The sequence below is a fragment of the Elephas maximus genome, chromosome 14, assembly GCF_024166365.1.
Source record: "Elephas maximus indicus isolate mEleMax1 chromosome 14, mEleMax1 primary haplotype, whole genome shotgun sequence".
Classification (NCBI taxonomy): Eukaryota; Metazoa; Chordata; class Mammalia; order Proboscidea; family Elephantidae; genus Elephas; species Elephas maximus.
The window spans coordinates 28,513,265-28,534,276 of NC_064832.1; the positions used below are offsets into that span (position 1 = coordinate 28,513,265).

The following is a 21,012-nucleotide window of genomic DNA, read 5'->3' on the forward strand; positions in this document are numbered from 1 at the left end:
TAGACTGCTGGGTCCTTCTTCCTAGTCTGTGTTAGTCTGGAAGCTCAACGGAAACCTGTCCTCCATGGGTGGCTCTGCTGGTATCTGAATACCAGTGGCACAGCTTCCAGCGTCACAGCAACACGCAAGTCCCCACAGTATGACAAACTGACAGACACATGGGGAAGAGCTCAATATCATCAGTCAGAACAAGGCGAGGGGCCGACTGTGGAACAGACCATCAACTGCTCATATGCAAGTTCAAGCTGAAACTTAAGAAAATTATAGCAAGTCCTTCAGAGCCAAAATATGGCCTTGAGTATATCCCACCTGAATTTAGAGACCATCTCAAAAGTAGATTTGATGTTTTGGACACTAATGACTGAAGACCAGACTAGTTGTGGAATGACATCAAGGACATCATACATGAAGAAAGCAAGAGGTCATTGAAAAGACAGGAAAGAAAGAAAAGATCAAAATGGATATCAGAGGAGACTCTGAAACTTACTTTCGAACGTCAAGCAGGTAAAGCAAAAGGAAGAAATGATGAAGTAAAAGAACTGAACAGAAGATTTCGAAGGGCGACTTGAGAAGACAAAGTAAAGTATTATAATCACACGTACAAAGAGCTGGAGATAGAAAACCAAAAGGGAAGAACACACTTGGCATTTCTCAAGCTGAAAGAACTGAAGAAAAAATTCAAGCCTTGAGTTGCGATAATGAAGGATTCCATGGGGAAAATATTAAACGACACAGGAAGCATCAAAAGAAGATGGAAGGAATACACAGAGTCATTATACCAAAAAGAATTAGTCAACATTCAACCATTTCAAGAGGTAGCATATGGTCAGGAACCAACAGTACCTAAGGAAGAAGTCCAGGTTGCACTGAAGGCATTGGCTAATAACAAGGCTCCAGGAATTAACGGAATGTCAATTGAGATGTTTCAACAAACTGATGCAGCGCTGCAAGTGCTCACTCGTCTGTGCCAACAAATATGGAAGACAGCTTCCTGGCCAGTTGACTGGAGAGATCCATATTTATGCCTACTCCCAAGAAAGATGATCCAACCAAATGTGGAAATTATCGAACAATATCATTAATATCACACACAAGTAAAATTTTACTGAAGATCATTCAAAAGCAGCTGCAGGAGTATATCGACAGGGAACTGCCAGAATTTCAGGCCAGATTCAGAAGAGGATGTGGAACTAGGGATATCATTGCTGATGTCAGGTGGATCCTGGCTGAAAGCAGAGAATACCAGAAGAATGTTTACCTGTGTTTTATTGACTATGCAAAGGCATTCAGCTGTGTGGATCATAACAAACTACGGATAACACTGCAAAGAATGGGAATTCCAGAACACTTAATTATGCTCATGAGGCACCTTTACATAGATCAAGAGGCAGTTGTTTGGACAGAACAAGGGGATAGTGGTTGGTTTAAAGTAAGGAAAGATGTGTGTCAGGGTTGTATTTTTTCACCATACCTATTCTGTATGCTGAACAAATAATATGAGAAGCTGGAGTATATGAAGAAGAACGGGGCATCAGGATTGGAGGAAGACTCATTAACAACCTGCATTATGCAGATGACACAACCTTGCTTGCTGAAAGTGAAGAGGACTTGAAGCACTTACTAATGAAGATCAAAGACCACAGCCTTCAGTACAGACTGCACCTCAACATAAAGAAAACAAAATTCCTCACAACTGGACCACTGAGCAACATCATGATAAACGGAGAAAAGATTGAAGTTGTCAAGGATTTCATTTTACTTGGATCCACAATCAACAGCCATGGAAGCAGCAGTCAAGAAATCAAAAGACGCATTGCATTGGACAAATCTGCTGCAAAGGACCTCTTCGAAGTGTTGAAGAGCAAAGATGTCACCCTGAAGACTAAGGTGCGCCTGACCCAAGCCATGGCATTTTCAGTGGCATCATATGCATGTGAAAGCTGGACAGTGAATAAGGAAGACTGAAGAAGAGTTGACGCCTTTGAATTGTGGTGTTGGCGAAGAATATTGAATATACCATGGACTGCCAAAAAAATGAACAAATCTGTCTTGGAGGAAGTGCGGCCAGAATGCTCCTTAGAGGCAAGGATGGCGGGACTGCATCTTACATCCTTTGGACATGTTGTCAGGAGGGATCAGTCCCTGGAGAAGGACATCATGCTTGGCAGAGTACAGGGTCAACGGAAAAGAGGAAGACCCTCAATGAGGTGAATTGACACAGTGGCTGCAACAATGAGCTCCAGCATAACAATGATTGTGAGGATGGCGCAGGATCGGGCAGTGTTTCGTTCTGTTGTCCATAGGGTCACTATGAGTTGGAACCGACTCAACGGCACCTAACAACAACAACAACAACAATGGCAAAAGCCTAGACTGCCTTGAAGAGACTATTGGTAGAATTATGGACGTCAAAGGCAGTTCTGGTGAGGTCTCAGATGAAAGTGAGGAGAGTTGTAGAAGAAGTCCCTGTGGTCTTAGAGAATACATATGGCACCAGCCACAGAATGTGGCTGGAAATGTGAACAGTAAATGTGCTTCTGGTGAGGCTTTAAAAGAAAATGATGAACATGTGATTGGACAATGGAAGAAGGGCGATGCTTTTATTTGCTGGGCAAAGAATTTGGCTGTTGAAACGTTTGGTGGAAGGTAGAACTTGTAAGTAATGAACTTGAATACCTGGCCTATGAAATTTCTAAGCAAGGCCTTAGAGGGGCTGTGTGGTTTCTCCTTGCTGCTTATAGTAAAATGTGAGAGGAAAGCAATGGACTTAAAAGTGAACTGTGCAAAATGAAAACAGAACTTAATGATTTAGAAAATTGTGTTGTACCAACTAAGGACATGTGTCCTAGAATTTTTAACAAGGATGTGGCTACACAATCTTTTCTTAAAGAGATTAAGCCTGTGACGGATGGATCTAACCAACTACCACAGCAGAAAACCCATCAACTTAACCTGAAGGGGTCAGAGATAGGATGAAAGGAAAGAAAGCTGTTTGCCTCTTGGGTTCTACAGGCAGGAAACAGGCCAAAGGAGCTACATCTTTTGTCCTCCAAGAAGGGAAAAGGACCATCTCTAGAGCAGCTCAGAGAGCAACAGAAGTGTGGAGCTGCTGTTAAGGTGTGCCAGGGGGAAGAGGTTGCTGCCCAAAGCTGAGGGGACAGGGCCTGCCAGGGCCACAGGGATGGGGTTGCCACTCAGATGGAATAAGAGAATGGGCCTCCCCAAAGATGAGGGAGCAGAGTTGCCATCCCAGTGGACCTGGAAGGCAGAGCTGAAGCCCAGGGCCAAGGGGCCTCCACCTAGAATCTAGAAGACATGGTCAACACCCAGAGTCTGGAGGGCAGGGCCATTGCCCAGATGGTCCCAAAAAACAGACAATTATTTTCAAGTCTTAAGAGCTAATGTCAATTGTTGTGCTGGGTTTTGGACTTCCTTGGTGTGTGTTATACCTTTTTTTCCTCCAATTTCTCCCATTTGTAATGGAAATGTCTGCCTTGTGCCCCTTCCACCATTGTACGTTGAAAAGATAAAACTTATATTCTAGATTTCACAGGTTCACAGCTGTAGAGGAATTTTGCCCCAGGATGGAATATGCGTCATCGTTCACCCATATTTGATTTAGATGATTCAGAGGATGAGATTTTGGATTTAGAATTAAGATTTCTACGACGATGTAATGGGTGAATGTGTTTTGCATGTGGGAAGGACATAAATTTTTGCGTGCCAAAGGGTGGAAAGTTACGGATTGAATTGTGTCCACCCAAAATATGTGTTGTAAATCCTAACCTCTATGCCTGTGGTTATAATCCCATTTGGGAGTGGTTTGTCTTTGTTACGTTAATGATATAAGGTTAGTATAGGGTATGTCTTAAATCAGTTTCTTTTGAGATGTGAAAGAAATTAAACAAGAAAGAATAGAAGCAGAGATGGAGGGGAAAGAGCTACCAAGCCACATGACGATCACCCAGGAGCAGAAGCTCAGGAGAGACAAGGACCTTCCTACAGAGCTGACAGAGAGAGAAAGCCTAGAGTTGGCACCCTGAATTCAGGCTTCTGGCCTCCTGAATGGAAACCCTGGTGGCATAGTGGTTAAGAGGTATGGCTGCTAACCAAAAGGTCGGCAGTTTGAATCCACCAGGCACTCCTTGGAAACACTATGGGGCAGTTCTGCTCTGTCCTGTAGGGTCACTTTTTCTTCTAGCTTCCTGAACTGTGAGAAAATAAATTTGTGTTTTTTAAAACTACCCACTTGTGGTATTTCTGTTTTAGCAGCACTAGATAACTAAGATACCCATGATCACAAAGATTTTTTCCCCTGTGTTTTCTTCTAGGAGTTTTAAAGTTTGGGGTTTTACATTTAGGTCTGTCTTGGATTGAAGTGTGTCCCCCAAAAGTATATATATCAGTTTGGCTAGGTCATGATTCCCAGTATTGTATGATTGTCTTCCATTTTGTCATCTGATGTGATTTCCTATCGCTATGATGTAATGAGATGGATTAGTGGCAGTTATACAAGATTTTTTTTTTATATATATACAAGATTAGGTAGTGTCTTAAGCCAATCTCTTTTGAAATATACAAGATAAAAGAGAGCAGAGAGACATGGGGACCTCCTACCACCACGAAAGCAGTGCTGGGAGCAGAACATGTCCTATGAACCTGAAGTTCCTGTGCTGAAATGCTCCCAGACTAAGGGAAGACAAATGACTAGGACCTTCCTCCAGAGCTGACAGAGAGAAAAAGCTTCCCCTTGCAGCCAGTGCCCTGAATTCAGACTTCTAGCCTACTGGACTGTGAGAGAATCAACTTCTGTTTGTGAAAGCCATCCACTTGTGGTATTTCTGTTAGAGCAGCAGTAGATGACCAAGACGAGGTCTGTATTCCGTTTTGAGACACTTTTTGTACATGAGTGTAAGGTAAGCACCAAGTTTACTTTTTCACATATGTATATCTAATTGTCCCAGTGTCCTTTCCTGAAAAGACTCTCTTTTCCACTGAATTGCCTCTGTGGCTTTGAAACTTTGTTGAAAATTGGTTGTCCGTATATGTGGAGCTATTTCTGGATTCTGTTTTTCCCCTTGATCTGTTTGTCTATCTTGATGCCAGTACCATACTGTTTGTGGCTTTATAAAAACTCTTGAAACCTGGTAGTGTTAGTCCTCCAACTTTGTTCTTTCTCAAAGTTGTTTTGTCTGTTGGAAGACCTTTGCATTTCCACCCCAATTTCGGAATCTCCTGGTCAGTTTCTAAAAAAAAAAAGAAATCTGGAATTTTTATTGGTATTGCATTGAATCTAGGCCAATTTAGGGCAGTAGTTACTTTAATAAAAAACAGAAAAAAAAAAAAAACCTTTATTGGAGTATATTTTACATATCGAAATTTACCTATTTTAAGTGTGTAATTCAGTGCTTTTTAGTAGTCTCACAGAGTGGTGCAGCCGTCACCATGATTGAGTTTTAAAACATTTTTATTCCTCCAATGAGTTCTGTCATGCACATTTACGGTGCATCCATTTCCTATCCTTAGTGTCAGGATATCACTAATCTACTTTCTGTCTGTATAAAATTCTCTTTTCTGGACATTTCATATAAATGGAATCATACAAGCTGTGCCCTTTTGCCATTACTATCACCAGGCATGACATTTTTGAGGTTCATCCGTGCGGTAGTGTGTGTTAGTAGTTTCTTCCGTTTTTATGGTTGAATAATATTCGGTTATATAAATATACCACATTCATCAGGTGATCGATATCTAGATTAGTTCTAGTTTTTGGTATTCTGAATAATGTTGCTGTGAACATTTGCATGCAGGTCTTTTTATGGACATATGTTTTCATTTCTTTTGGACCTAGGAGTGGAATCGCTGGGTCATATATGGTAGTTTTATGTTTAACTCTTTAAGAAACTGTAGGAGAAGCTGTCTTAGTCATCTAAGTGCTGTTGTAACAGAAATACCAAAAGTGGATAGCTTTAACAAAGAGAAATTTATTCTCTCACAGTTTAGTACCCTACAAGTCCAAATTCAGGGCTTCAGCTCCAGGGGAAGGCTTTCTCTGTCTGCTCCAGAGGAAGGTCCATGTCATCGATCTTCCCTTGGTCTGGGAGCATCCCAGCGCAGGAACCTCAGGTCCAAAGTACTCAATCTGCTCCATGCCGCTTTCTTGGTGGTGTGAGGTCCCCAACTCTCTGCTTGTTTCCCTTTCGTTTTATCTCTTGTAAGATAAAAAGGTGGTACAGGCCACACCCCAGAGAAACTCGCTTTACATTGGATCAGGAATGTGACATGGTAAGGTTTTTACAATCACTGTAATCCTCTTTAACATAAAATTACAATCAAAATGGAGGACAACCACAGAATACTGAGAATCATGGCCTAACCAAGTGGATACACATACTTTTTGGGGGACATGATTCAATCCATGACAGAAGCTAATACGCCTACCCATCAAAATAAAAAAGAAGAAAAACATATTCAGTAACCTCAAAATCAACAGTAACAAAAGAAATGAAAAGAAAATTCATAAACAAAAAGAACTCAGCACAGAAAATTAAGTGGAACTAAGAAACCATCAATATCACCAAAAACAAAAAGAAAGTACAACAAAATGACAGCAGTAAAATCATACCTGTCAGTAATTATGCTGAATGTTAATGGTTAAAATGTACCAGTGAAGAGACTGAGAGTGGTGGAATGGGTAAAAAAAAAAAAAAACCAATCCATTTATATGCTGTCTACAAGAGATATACCTTAGACACAAAGATATAAACAAACTAAAACTCAAAGGATGACAAAAATGTATCAAGTAAACAATAACCAAAAAAGACCAGGAGTGGCAATATTAATCTCTGATAAAATAGACTTTAAAGCAAAATCTAGTGTGAAGGATAAGGAGGGACAATAACTAAAGGGTCTCTATACCAGGAGGACAAAACCGTAAGACATATATACACACCCAGTGACAGGGATCCAAAATACATAAAACAAACTCTAACAGCATTGAAAAGAGAAATAAAAGTTCCACAGTAATCACAGGAGACTTCAACACACTACTTTTACGGTGAAGAACAGAGTATCTTGAAAGAAACTCCATAAAGATACAGAAGATCTAAATACCACAATTAACCGCCTCGACCCTGTAGACATATACAGAACATTCCACTCCACAGCCCCAAAGTATACATTCTTTTCCAACGCATATGGAACATTCTCCAAAATAGACCACGTTTTAGGTCTCAAAGCAGGCCTTAAAAAATCGAAATAATACAAAGCGTCTTCTCTGATTGCAACATCTTAAAAGGAATGTTGTTGTTGTTAGGTGCCATAGAGTCAATACTGACTGATAGCGACCCTGTGTACAACAGAATGAAACACTGCCTAGTCCTGCACCATCCTCATGACCGTTGTTATGCTTGAGCCCATTGTTTTAGCCATTGTGTCAAACCATCTCATTGAGGGTCTTCCTCTTTTTTGCTGACCCTCCACTTTAACAAGCATGATGTCCTTCTCCAGGGACTGGTCCTTCTTGATAACATGTCCAAAGTATGTGAGACGAAGTCTCATCATCCTCCCTTCTAAGGAACATTCAGGCTGTACTTCTTCCAAGACAGATTTATTCATTCTTTCGGCAGTCCGTGGTATGTTCAGTATACCAGCACCACAACTCAAAGGCATCAATTCTTCTTCAGTCTTCCCTAGTCATTGTCCTGCTTTTGCATGCATATGAGGTAATTGAAAACATCATGGCTTGGGTCAGCTGTCTCTTAGTCCCCAAAGTGACATCTTTTCTTTTTTACACCTTAAAGAGCTCTTCACAACGCATTTGCTGATTGTGATACGTCGTCTGATTTCTTAACTGCTGCTTCCATGGGTGTTAATTGTGGATCCAAGTAAAAGGAAATCCTTGATGACCTCAATCTTTTCTCTGTTTATCATAATGTTGCTTATTGGTCCAGTTGTGAGGATTTTTGTTTTCTTTATGTTGAGATGTAATCCATACTGAAGGCTGTAGTCTTTGATCTTCATCAGTAAGTGCTTCAAGTCCTCTTCATTTTCAGCAAGCAAAGTTGTGTCATCTGCATAACGCAGGTTGTTGATGAGCCTTCGTCCGATACTGATGCCATATTCTTCTTCATATTGTCTAGCTTCTTGGATTATATGCTCAGCATACAGATTGAATAAGCATGGTGAAAGGATACAACCCTGACTTTAAATCATGTGTTATACCCTTGTTCTGTTTGAATGACTGCCTCTTGATCTATGTATAGGTTCCTCATGAGCACAATTAAATGTTCTGGAATTCCCATTCTTCACGATGTTATCCATAATTTGTTATGATCCACACAATTGAATGCCTTCGTGTAGTCAAACACAGGTAAACATCTTTCTGGTATTTTCTCTTTTCAGCCAGGATCCATCTTAACATCAGGAACGATATCCCTGGTTCCACGTCATCTTCTGAACCTCTCTTGAATTTCTGGCAGTTCCCTGTTGATGTACTGCTGCAACCACTTTTGAATGATCTTCAGCAAAAATTTTTTTTTAAATAATTTTTATTGTGCTTCAAGTGAAAGTTTACAAATCAAGTCAGTCTGTCACATATAAGCTTGTATACACCTTACTACACGCTCCCACTTAATCTCCCCCTAATGAGCCAGCCCACTCCCTCCCTCCAGTCTCTCCTTTCGTGACTGTTTTGCCAGTTTCTAACCCTTTCTACCTTCCCATCTCCACTCCAGACAGGAGATGCAAACACAGTCTCAAGTGTCCACCTGATACAAGTAGCTCACTCTTCATCAGCATCTCTCTCCAACCCACTGTCCAGTCCCTTCCATGTCTGATGAGTTGTCTTCGGGAATGGTTCCTGTCCTGGGCCAACAGAAGGTCTGGGGACCATGACTGCCGGGATTCTTCTAGTCTCAGTCAGACCATTAAGCCGGGTCTTTTTATGAGAATTTGGGGTCTGCATCCCACTGATCTCCTGCTCCCTCAGGGGTTCTCTGTTGTGCTCCCTGTCAGGGCAGTCATTGCTTGTGGCCGGGCACCATCTAGTTCTTCTGGTCTCAGGATGATGTAAGTCTCTGGTTCATGTGGCCCTTTCTGTCTCTTGGACTCATAGTTATCATGTGACCTTGGTGTTCTTCATTCTCCTTTGCTCCAGGTGGGTTGAGACCAATTGATGCATCTTAGATGGCCGCTTGTTAGCATTTAAGACCCCAGATGCCACACTTCAAAGTGAGATGCAGAATGTTGTCATAATAGAATTTATTTTGCCAATTGACTTAGAAGTTCCCTTAAATGATTCTATTATGAAAGCATTCTGCCTCCCACTTTGAAATGTGGCATCCGGGGTCTTAAATGCTAACAAGCGGCCATCTAAGATGCATCAATTGGTCTCAACCCACCTGGAGCAAAGGAGAATGAAGAACACCAAGGTCACACGATAACTATGAGCCCAAGAGACAGAAAGGGCCACATGAACCAGAGACTTAACATCATCCTGAGACCAGAAGAACTAGATGGTGCCCAGCCACAAGCAATGACTGCCCTGACAGGGAGCACAACAGAGAACCCCTGAGGGAGCAGGAGATCAGTGGGATGCAGACCCCAAATTCTCATAAAAAGACCCGGCTTAATGGTCTGACTGAGACTAGAAGAATCCTGGTGGTCATGGTCCATGGCCCAGGACAGGAACCATTCCCGAAGACAACTCATCAGACATGGAAGGGACTGGACAATGGGTAAGAGAGATATGCTGATGAAGAGTGAGCTACTTGTATCAGGTGGACACTTGAGACTGTGTTGGCATCTCCTGTCTGGAGTGGACATAGGAGGGTAGAGAGGGTTAGAAACTGGCAAAATCGTCACGAAAGGAGAGACTGGAAGGGCTGACTCATTAGGGGGAGAATAAGTGGGAGTATGGAGTAAGGCGTATATAAGCTTGTATGTGACAGACTGACTTGATTTGTAAACGTTCACTTAAAGCTCAATAAAAATTATTTTTTTAAAAAAAGGAAGTCCCCTTAAGCCATAGTCCCCAAACCCCCGCCCTTGCTCCGCTGACCTTCGAAGCATTCAGTTTATCCTGGAAACTTCTTTGCTTCTGGTCCAGTCCAGTTGATTCAGCAAAATTTTGCATGTGTGTGATATTAATGATATTGTTCCATAATTTCCTCATTCAGTTGCATCACCTTTCTTTGCAGTAGGCATAAATATGAATCTCTTCCAGTTGGTTGGCCAGGTAGCTGTCTTCCAAATTTCTTGGCATAGATGGAGTACTTCCAGTGCTACATCCTTTTGTTGAAACATCTGCCTTAAATGCCTTGAATGTAGGTATTACCCAGTCCTTCCTATTAGTAGCTTCAACTACTACTTACGTATCTTTGAAACAAACTAAAAACCAAACCCATTGCCGTCAATTTGATTTTGACTCATAGCGACCCTATGGGGACAGAGTAGAACTGCTCCGCAGGGTTTCCAAGGAGCAGCTGGTGGATTCAAACTGCTGACCTTTTGGTTAGTAGCCAAGCTGTTAACCACTGTGCTGACAGGGCTCCATATATCTTTCATCAAATATAAATATAAAAACTCTAGTTAATATCTCTGCCGTGTGCCCAAATTCCGTATTTCCAACTGCCTATTAGACATCATTAGTTAGTTGACTATAGATTCCTCAGACTCAAAAAATCGATACAAATTCATCATCATTTTCCTCAGAGCTGCTTTTCTGTGTGTATATATCTATTAATGATATCACTTTCCATTCATTCATTCATTCATTCCTTATGCTAGAAACTTCTTAGTCATTCTTCTCCCATTTGTCTACTTTGCTACCCAAATTTCTAAGTCCTATTATTTATTTAAAGTATTTCTTAATTCTGGCCACTGGTATTCATTCTTCCACTGCCCTCGTTTTGTTCTTTAGGTATCAACTGAACGGTTTTGTTAGCTTTGTAACTATTTTCTGATTCCAAACTCATGCATTTCTATGCCATTGCCTGTATGGAAAGCTATATGAGTCAGCTTTCCAAAACACAGATCAGTTCTTCTCCCTTATTTAAAAATCTTTAGTGGCTCTTCATCACTTTAGGATAAATTTCAAACTAGTATATCACACAAAATCCTGTTTCGATCAGACTGCTCTGTTCAAACCACATCACACTATCACTATTTTTTTTTCAAATATACTGAACTCCATACCTCCCAAATCTTTCAATATTCACACGTGTATTACTCATTGTATGCAATATGTTATTCATGATATGGCTCCAGTATGGCTCCATCTCATCTGAAAATTCCTCACGGGACTGCCCTAGATTAGATGAGGTGGATTTGGGCTGTATCTTGTCAAGAACAGGAGGAAGAACATTTTGGTAAAATGACCATCTTAGCTTATATAGCACTTTTATGAGGATTTATTAGAGGAGGAGACAGAATATAAAACTCAGGTCAATCGATTTTACTCTGTGAATTTTACAAAGCTTTTTCTAAAATTTATACAGTAAGGCGCAAAGGGCCTAGAATAGCCCAAACAACTTTGAAAAAGAGGGATAAAGTGGAAAGAACTCACTCTACCCAATTTTAAGACTTTCTATATAGCAGTGGAGCCCTGGTGGCGCAGTGGTTAAGAGCTCAGCTGCTAACCAGAAGGTTGGCAGTTGGAATCCACCAGCCACTCCTTGGAAACTCTATGGGACAGTTGTACTGTCAAGTCACTAGAAGTTGGCATTGTCTCAACAGCAATGGGCTTGGTTAATTTTTTTTTTTTTTTGGTTTATATAGCAGTAGTAACAGTGTGATATTGGCAGCGGGATAAACACATAGATGAATGAACGGAACAGAATAGAGACCCCAGAAAGCTGACTCACACAAATATGCCTCTGTAGTTTTAGACAAAGATAGAAAAGTAATTCAGTGGAGGAGGGACGGTCTTTTCAACAAATGGTGCCTAGAACAACTGCACATCCTTGGGCAAAAAAAATCAACCTTGACTAAAGTTCAGACCTTATACAAAAATTACTGTATATTTATGCAGATGGCACATGCCTTCTACATTTGTTTGCTAACTGGCCTTCCTTCTGTGAGGTATTTTTGTAATGGGGGAGGGCTTGGTTGGCAAACAAACATAGAAGGTGTGCGTTATTTGCGTAAAAACACGGTAATTCAAAATGGATCATAGACTTATATGTGAAATGTAAGACTGTAAAACTTAGAAAAATGAGGGGAAAATCTTCAGAACCCAAGGCTGGGAAAGAGTTCTTAGACATAACACCAAAAGCACAATCCATAAAAGAAAAAATTAATAAGCTGGACTTATTAAAAGTAAGAACTTGCTCTATGAAGGACCCTGTTTACAGGATGAACAGCAGGCTACCAACTGGGAGAAAATAATTTGCAAACCACATACTTAACAAAGGACCTGGATCTAGAATATATTAAAGAAACCAAAGCAAGCTCACTGCAGTCGAGTCGATTCCGACTCACAGCGACCCTATAGGACAGAGTAGAACTGCCCCACAGGGGTTCCAAGGAGTGCCTGGTGGATTTGAACTGCTGAACTTTTGGTTAGCAGTCGGACTCAACCACTACAGCACCAGGGTTTCCAGAATATATAAAGAACATGTAAAACTCACCAGTGGGGTGGGGGGCGGGGCACCCAATCCAATTAGAAAATGGGCTAAAGACGTGAACAAGCATTTCAACACACAGAATGTGCAGATATAAGCACATGAAAAGATGTTTAACATCATTGGCCGTTAGGGAAATGGAAATTAAAACCACAATAAACTATCACTACTCACCTATCAGAATGACTAAAATGAAAAATGGTGATAATACTAAATGCTAGCAAGGATATGGAGAAACTCAATCTCTCATACGTTGCTGATGGGAATGTAAAATGGACAGCCACTCTGAAAAATAGTTTGGCAGTTTCTTACAAAATTAAACATACTATATGACCCAGCAATCACGCTCTTGGGCGTTTATCCCAGAGGCTTGAAAATTTATGTTCACATATAAACCTATACATGATTGTTCATAGCAGCTTTATTGTAATAGCCTGAAACTGGAAGTAACTCAGATGTTCTTCAGTGGGCAAATGATTAAACGACATTCCATGGAATATTACTCGGTAATAAAAAGGATCAAACAACATCTTGAATGGATCTCAAGGGCATTATGCAGAGCGAAAAGAGCTAGCCTCAAAAGATTATATAATGTTTGCTTCCATGTATGTAATATTCTCAAAATAACAGAATTAAAGAGATGCAGAACAAATTAGAGGTTGTCAGACGATAGGGACAGGTGGGGAAGGTGTGGTGGTACAACTGTGAAGGATTTCCTTGGTGGCAATAGAAATAGTTCTGTGTCTTTATAGTGCTGGTGGCTGTACAAATCTATACAAGGGATAAAATTGCCTAAAACATACCCGTACATGCAAATGAGTGTACATAAAAGCCGGTGAGATCTGAATAAAGCCTGTCGTTTGTATAACAGATTGTCCCAATGTCAGTTTCTTGGTTTTGTTACTATACAGTAGCTATGGAAGATGTTACCATTGGGGGAAGCTGGATGAAGGATACACAAGACTCTACTATTTTTGCAGCTTCCTGTGAATCTATGATTTTTTTCCAAAATAAAACATTTTTTTATAGTAATGTATCTTAATTATAGAAAATACAACTAGGCAAGTAAGAAGAAAATTTGAATTTTTCATATTCACATGTTAAAAATCAAAACTCAAACTAAAACATAAGGTTTATTCTGAGCAGTTATTCTGTATGCATATAGGAAGACCACTCTGATTCCAGAAAAAGCAGATGGCTGGAAGAAGCTAGGTACAATGAGGCTTATAAAGAGAAGAGGAGGGAAAAAATAGAGAAGATCAACTATTGGCTAATCTTAACATGACAGATTGAACCCTGCCCTCCCCCTTTCACTGAGATCAGATGATATCAGGTCACAGAGTGACCCAGCCATAACTTTTTTTTTAATACTGTTTCTCAAGATCTTATAATAGTGGTCTTATACAGCCATAACTTTTGAAATTCAAATTTAGTAAGCCTGGCTTCCCATAGGAAAGAAAAGATTAGCAACTTTGGGTGAAAGAAGAGCTGGTGGCAGGATTAATTTTGGTCAGGAATGTTTTTTCAGTCAATATTTGGTTTCATGGGTAAGAAAACTCCAGAATCAAAGTAAGAAGCTTGTTACTAGTTTTTCTCTTTGACACATACTATCTAAAGATAATTATTAATAATATTTTGATGTATATTTTTTATAGGTCTTGTTTTTTTTTTTTTTTTGTGGGTATTTTACCTAATAGGATTGTGTTTTGTATCCTGAAAGCAGATGTTTTATTGTTTTTGCCTGTTAGTGTTCTGATATTATGGAAACATAGTTCATTTTATAATTATGTATTCATTCAAATTAAGTTCTTTGCTTCTAATTTCTTTCTTTTTCTGTCCTCTAGTTGATGACAGTGCAATTCTGGATTGCCAGTTCAGTGAATTTTATCATACTCCTCCACCTGGTTTTGAAAAAATATTATTTGAACAGCAGATCTTCTGAATGTATTTGTTTTTTGAAACTTGTATTCTTCACTGTTTAAAGTGTTTACCGTTTAATAAAGCTTTACCTGAGCTACAGATGAAAATATATTCTTAAAAATATGCTTGTTAATGTCTACTGTACCAATATATTCAGTATACCACAAGGAAGTTGTGATTTAAAATACTTGTGTTTTGAGATAGGAAAATCAGCATTTGGGGCAGTTTATTTAATTCTTATTTAAATAAATTTAACATTATGGGTTTAATTAACAGTATTAAATGGAAATAGAGAGAGAAAGGTGTAAAAGGGAATCTTAGAGATGTAGAGTTGAGTGGGTTTTTTGTTTGTTTGCCTTTCTGAAGCTTAGACCTCACAACTGTGTTGAGTCTATAGTCCAGTAATCCTGTGTGTCTGTGTCCTGTTTTACATACAATATAACAGAGTGAAAGAAATTATATTGTTAGCAGCTTCATTTTTTGGCAGTCTATTTACTATAAAATGTACCACTTTTCTTAAAATTCAAATTGCGTATTTTGTTTGTATGATGTCATTGTTTTAATTTGCTCTGTGAAAGAAATAATGTGTCTTAGAAACTGTCAGAGCACTTTGTTGAGGATCATCACGCTCTATAGGTGCCGATTGGTGAGCAGTGTAATGTACACTGGCAGACAGGACAGTATGATGGAGCTCGAAGCTTAAATTTAAATGACATTATTCTTTTATGGACTATTTTACTTAAATGTGTGTTTTTCTGTAATGAATAATAAAATAGTAATTAATCAGTCTGTTAAACACATGGCCATCCTGTTTTGTTAGTTACACAGTAAATCCACTTCACCTTTGGTTATTTCAGAAACTCAGAGAGAAGTGAATCCTCTCCATGGCCCTGAACCTTCGCCCAGTTCTGTGTAAGAATCACTGTCTTTGTTAACACTCTGCTAACCTGAGGTGAGCACTGTCCACACCTTGAGGTAGTCTCTCATTTCAAATAAGCATGCCACGGAGGCATGAGTGTCACTCCTTTATCAATAAGGAGCAGTATGGTGTGCTAGAAAAACATGGGTGTTAGAGGGTGCTCTGAACTGTAGTTTTGCTGCCTAACCCCATCGTCTTCTTAGGCAAGTTCCTCAGTCCCTGTCCCTGTGAGACACAGATTCCTTATTTAAAAAGGGGTAACCATATTTAACTTGGTAGGATTCTGTAACTAGTTAATAAATAATGTATGTAAAACACCTTAATCACCATTAGGAAAAAAAAAAACATTGCCTTGGAGACTATTCAAACTTATAGTAATCCTATAGGACAGAGTACAACTGCCCCATAGGATTTCCAAGGAGCAGCTGGCGGATTCAAACTGCCAACCTTTTGGTTAGCAGCCAAGCTCTTACCCACTGGCCACCAGGGCTCCTCAATCATCATAGGCACTTAATAAATGTAGCTTCCTTGTCGACTGTAAAGCAGTGGTTTTCATAGTTGGTCCTCAGACCTGCAGCATCAGGATCACGTAAGGACTTAACTAGAAATGGAAGTTCTCAGGCCCCACAGAGACCTACTGAATCAGAAATTCCTGGGGTTAGGCCCCAGCAGCCTGTGTTTGTTTGCTTTTTCCCTGGTGGGTATGAAGTGGTATGTTAAAGTTTGCCTTTGCATTTCTCTAATGACTAAAATGTTGTGTACCGTTTCATGTACTTGTTAGCCATTTATATATCTTCTTTCAAAAAGTGTCTCTTCAAGTTTGTGCCCATTTTAATTGAATTGTTTGTCTTTTATTGATTCATAGATATTGTTTATATTCTGGATAAAAGTTTTGTCATATATACATATATTACTAATGTTTTCTCAGTCTGTGGCTTGCCTTTTTTATTTTTTCTGTTTGCTTATTATTCTTATTATGCTTTGGGTGAGAGCAGTAACCTGTCTTTTAACACGCCCTTCAGATGATTCTCATGCACACTAAAGCCTGAGAACCACTGCTCAACAAGGACAGAATTTTTTACCTAATTATAGCCCAGTATAACTTTTCTAAGGATGTAACACAGGCTATTTTTAACCCAAAGGGTAGAGAATCCAGCACAATGTTTATTTACTGTTTATTTGGTAGGCAAAAAAAGTGGTAATGTGCTTTGAAAACAGAGGTATACTTGAGTAATATATTTATTTACATAAATCCCACATTTTCCTCTGAAGATGTATGGAGTTGAACTAGCTGTGTATTGCAGTAAAGCCTGCAAAAGCCAGAACTTGTGTAAGGCAGAACCCTGTCAGAGAAGAAAACTCAAGGAAAAACAAGGCAATCCTATCGATCTCCAGCTCTCAACGGTTTCACTGTATTTGTGCATTTTATCTGATTTTATGTCATAGTAATTTTAATTCATAAAGAACATGCTTAGGAAAGTGAATTAAAATAACTTCTGTTTGCTGTCTTCATAATATTATCTACCTGTTTATTATTTTTTAAAGCCAGCCTTTTCTTAAAATCCTCATCGTCCATTCCTCAAGACTGTCTTTTCTGCTTCTAATAATCAGAATAGACCTAGTACTAAAAATGATACATGAGTTAAGTCCATGGCAACAATTTGATGAAGTCTAGATTTTTTTAACCTGTAAGTATTTAATCCTCTTGTGAAAATTACAGTGACTGGTCCTCCTCCTCAAAACCCATTACCCCAGTCTAATCATGAGAAAAACATCACACAAATTCCACTACAAAATTCCTATAAAACATTTGACTAGTACTCCTCAAAACTGCCAATTCAGCAAAAGCAAGGAAAGTCTGAGGAACTTTCACAGCCAAAAGGAGGTTGAGGAGACATGACAAGTAGACATAATTTTGGTGTCCTGGCTGCTGAAACAGAAAAAGACGTTAGGTAAAATCTAAAGAAATCTGAATAAACTATGGACTTGAGTTAATCACGGGGTTCCTGGGTGCTGCAAATGCCTAAGCGCTTGGCTATGAACCAGAAGATTGGCAGTTCAAGTCCATCCCAGAGGTGCCTTGGAAGAAAGTCGTGGCGGCCTGCTTCTGAAAAATCAGTCATTGAAAACCCTGTAGAGCACAGTTCTAGTCTAAAACACATGGGGTCGCCATGAGTTGGAGTCAGCTTTGACAATAATTGGTTTGATTTTGGTTTAGTCAACATCAGTATTGGTGCATTAACTGCAACAAACGTACCATGCTAATGTAAGGTGTTATCATAGAGGAAACTAAGTGTGGTGGTATATGTGAACTCTGTGTACTGTGTTTCCAATTTTTCTGTAAATCTAAAATTGTTCTAAAAAATAGTCTATTTTAAAAATTACATTGAAGTAGAAGAAATTTAAAAATAAAATCTTCCATCAGGCAAATACAATGGTATCAGTACAATATAGACCCACAGCTTAAATATTTGATAATAGTGAAATCGAGCTGTGAATGGGCACAGAATGTTCTTACATGTTATCACACAAAGACCTGCATTTGCTCCCGGCTAAGACGACTGTCCACTGTCTAGATTCTGTCTGGTGCAAAAATCCGTTTGTCCACACTGCATGCTCAGACTGAAAATCAATCATTTATTTACTGTGCTATCATTTCAGTGATTTAAGAGAGATACGCAATGTTAAATATGTGAAACAATGAAATTTTATGAATAATCAATTTACAAATTAAAAACCAGCAAACGGGAATTCAGCGCTTAACTGTCTTTGGCTCTTCAGTTAAGATTATTTGAATATGTTTTCAACCTGGATTATAAACAATATTGTAAGTTAGCTTAAGAATGGTATAAAATAAAATTATGATTTGAATTAAGGGTTTTCTAAATCATTAGCAAAAACAAATGCTCACACGTCTTATTATATATTTACTTCTTTTCTAAAATACAGTATTTTTGGTGGCAGTATATACACCCAAACATACAGCCGTTCAGTTTCTACATGAACAGCTCAATAACATTGGTTACATACTTCACAGTGTCACTGTTCTATCGCTACCCATATTGTTTCATCATTGTTAAGTTTAGGCTCTCTGCCCCTTACAGTTCTCGTCCGTACTTTAGATTACCTGTTGTCAGTTTACACTCATGTAGATAATTCTTTATAAGAGCACCATGCTTGAGGTAATCATTCCTTATTAATTGGCCTACACTGTGATTCAGTTTAATGATGACTTCATGGGATAGTTTCAGTTCAAGGTTTAAAGATTATTTCCAGGCATTAGACTCAAGGGTTCCCCCAGTCTTGATGGATCCAGTAAGTCTTGTTTCCTATATGTTTACTTCTTAATGCCCATCTAGATATGGACCAGTAAAAACATAACTGGAAATGTGAGTGAAATCTTGGACTTGATAAAATAAATCAGTAACTTCTTTTGGGTAATGCAAAGATACTAGATAAGATTATCTAGAGAAGGGACTCTGCAATCAAAACTGTGAAATTTTCTTCTACACGGATATAACCAAGTGTAGTACTTATTAACAGGATATAATCAACTACCACGTAACTTAGTTTGTACTGTCTATGCAACCTGGGGAAACCCTGGTGGCGTAGTGGTTAAGTGCTACGGCTGCTAACCGAGAGGCTGGCAGTTCAAATCCACCAGGTGCTCCTTGGAAACTCTATGGGGCAGTTCTACTCTGTCCTGTAGGGTCGCTATGAGTCGGAATTGTCTCGACGGCAGTGGGTTTGGTTTGGTTTCGTTTATGCAACCTGGAAGAAAGATACTGTTGGGAGCTGGCTGGGATATTCATGTGAATGACCGGAAACACAATAATAGGATCAACTGTTTGCTTCCATTTACTGAATAAGATAGAAGTCTCTCAAGTTACTCTTTTAAAATAAATGAGGCCAAATTATTAAAATATTGGATATGAATGCAGAATAATAATGCAACATAAATAAATTACACACAATCCAAGAGTTCTAAAGAAATTTTAAGGAAAAATAATCAAATTATTGGCTAAAATTTGTCATCTGTAGATATGCAGGAATCATTACCAGTGAATCACTTGTGCCCTGTGTTTCATAAATGCTCAAACAAGATGGTTCCTGCCCTCAAGAAACTCTGCTAATTGTTATTTATACATAAATATGGTTCTAGGTTATCCAAGATATATTAATAAATGAAAAAAGTTGAACATTTGAGTGTATGATAATATCTACATTTAAAACACTAAAGCCTTAAGAATAGGAAAAAGTATGCATGAGAAATGCTATATTTTTGGAGCAAAATTTTATGTTTATCTGACTTTTTTTTACAATGAACATATATTGTTTTTGGAATTAAAAAATAATTTAAAAAAACGGGGAAAGATCTCAGCAAAATAGGAATGGAAGGAAAATTCCTCAACATAATAAAGGGCATCTATACAAAGCCAACAGCCAACATCATTCTAAATGGAGAGAGCCTGAAAGCATTTCCCTTGAGAACGGGAACCACACAAGGATGCCCTTTATCACTGCTCTTATTCAACATTGTGCTAGAGGTCCTAGCCAGAGCAATTCGGCTAGACAAAGAAATAAAGGGCATCCATATTGACAAGGAAGAAGTAAAATTATCTCTATTTGCAGAGGACATGATCTTATACACAGAAAACCCTAAGGAATCCTCCAGAAAACTACTGAAACTAATAGAAGAGTTCGGCAGAGTCTCAGGTTACAAGATAAACATACAAAAATCACTTGGATTCCTCTACATCAACAAAAAGAACATCAAAGAGGAAATCACCAAATCAATACCATTCACAGTAGCCCCCAAGAAGATAAAATACTTAGGAATAAATCTTACCAAAGATGTAAAAGACCTATACAAAGAAAACTACAAAGTACTAGTGCAAGCGTAAGTGGAAAAACATACCTTGCTCATGGATAAGAAGACTTAACATAGTACAAATGTCTATCCTACCAAAAGCCATCTATACATACAATGCACTTCCGATCCAAATTCCACTGTCATTTTTTAATGTGATGGAGAAACAAATCACCAACTTCATATGGAAGGGAAAGAAGCCCCGGGTAAGTAAAGCATTACTAAAAAAGAAGAAAGTGGGAGGCCTCACTCTACCTGATTTCAGAACATATTATACAGCCACAGTAGTCAAAACAGCCTGGTACTGGTACAACAACAGTCACATAGACCAATGGAACAGAATTAAGAACCCAGATATAAATCCATCCACATATGAGCAGCTGATAATTTGACAAAGGCCCAGTGTCAGTTAATTGGGGAAAAGATAGTCTTTTTAACAAATGGTGCTGGCATAACTGGATATCCATTTGCAAAAAAATGAAACAGGACCCATACCTCACACCATGCACAAAAACTAACTCCAAGTGGGTCAAAGACCTAAACATAAAGACTAAAACGATAAAGATCATGGAAGAAAAAATAGGGACAATGTTAGGAGCCCTAATACGAGGCATAAAGAGAATACAAAAAATTACTAAAAATGATGAAGAGAAACCAGATAACTGGGAGCTCCTAAAAAT

The 21,012-nt window shown here is 38.9% G+C and overlaps 1 protein-coding gene across 1 annotated transcript in view; it reads left to right on the plus strand.

Annotated features, from left to right (window-relative positions):
* SPRYD7 (SPRY domain containing 7) overlaps positions 1–18,304 on the plus strand; it is a 55,348-nt gene extending 37,044 nt beyond the window's left edge. The window contains exon 5 of the mRNA XM_049853062.1: positions 14,468–18,304. Coding sequence (XP_049709019.1) covers positions 14,468–14,565 — 98 coding nt within the window. The 3' untranslated portion in view covers positions 14,566–18,304. The remainder of the gene's footprint in view (positions 1–14,467) is intronic.
* Positions 18,305–21,012: the final 2,708 nt, after the last annotated feature.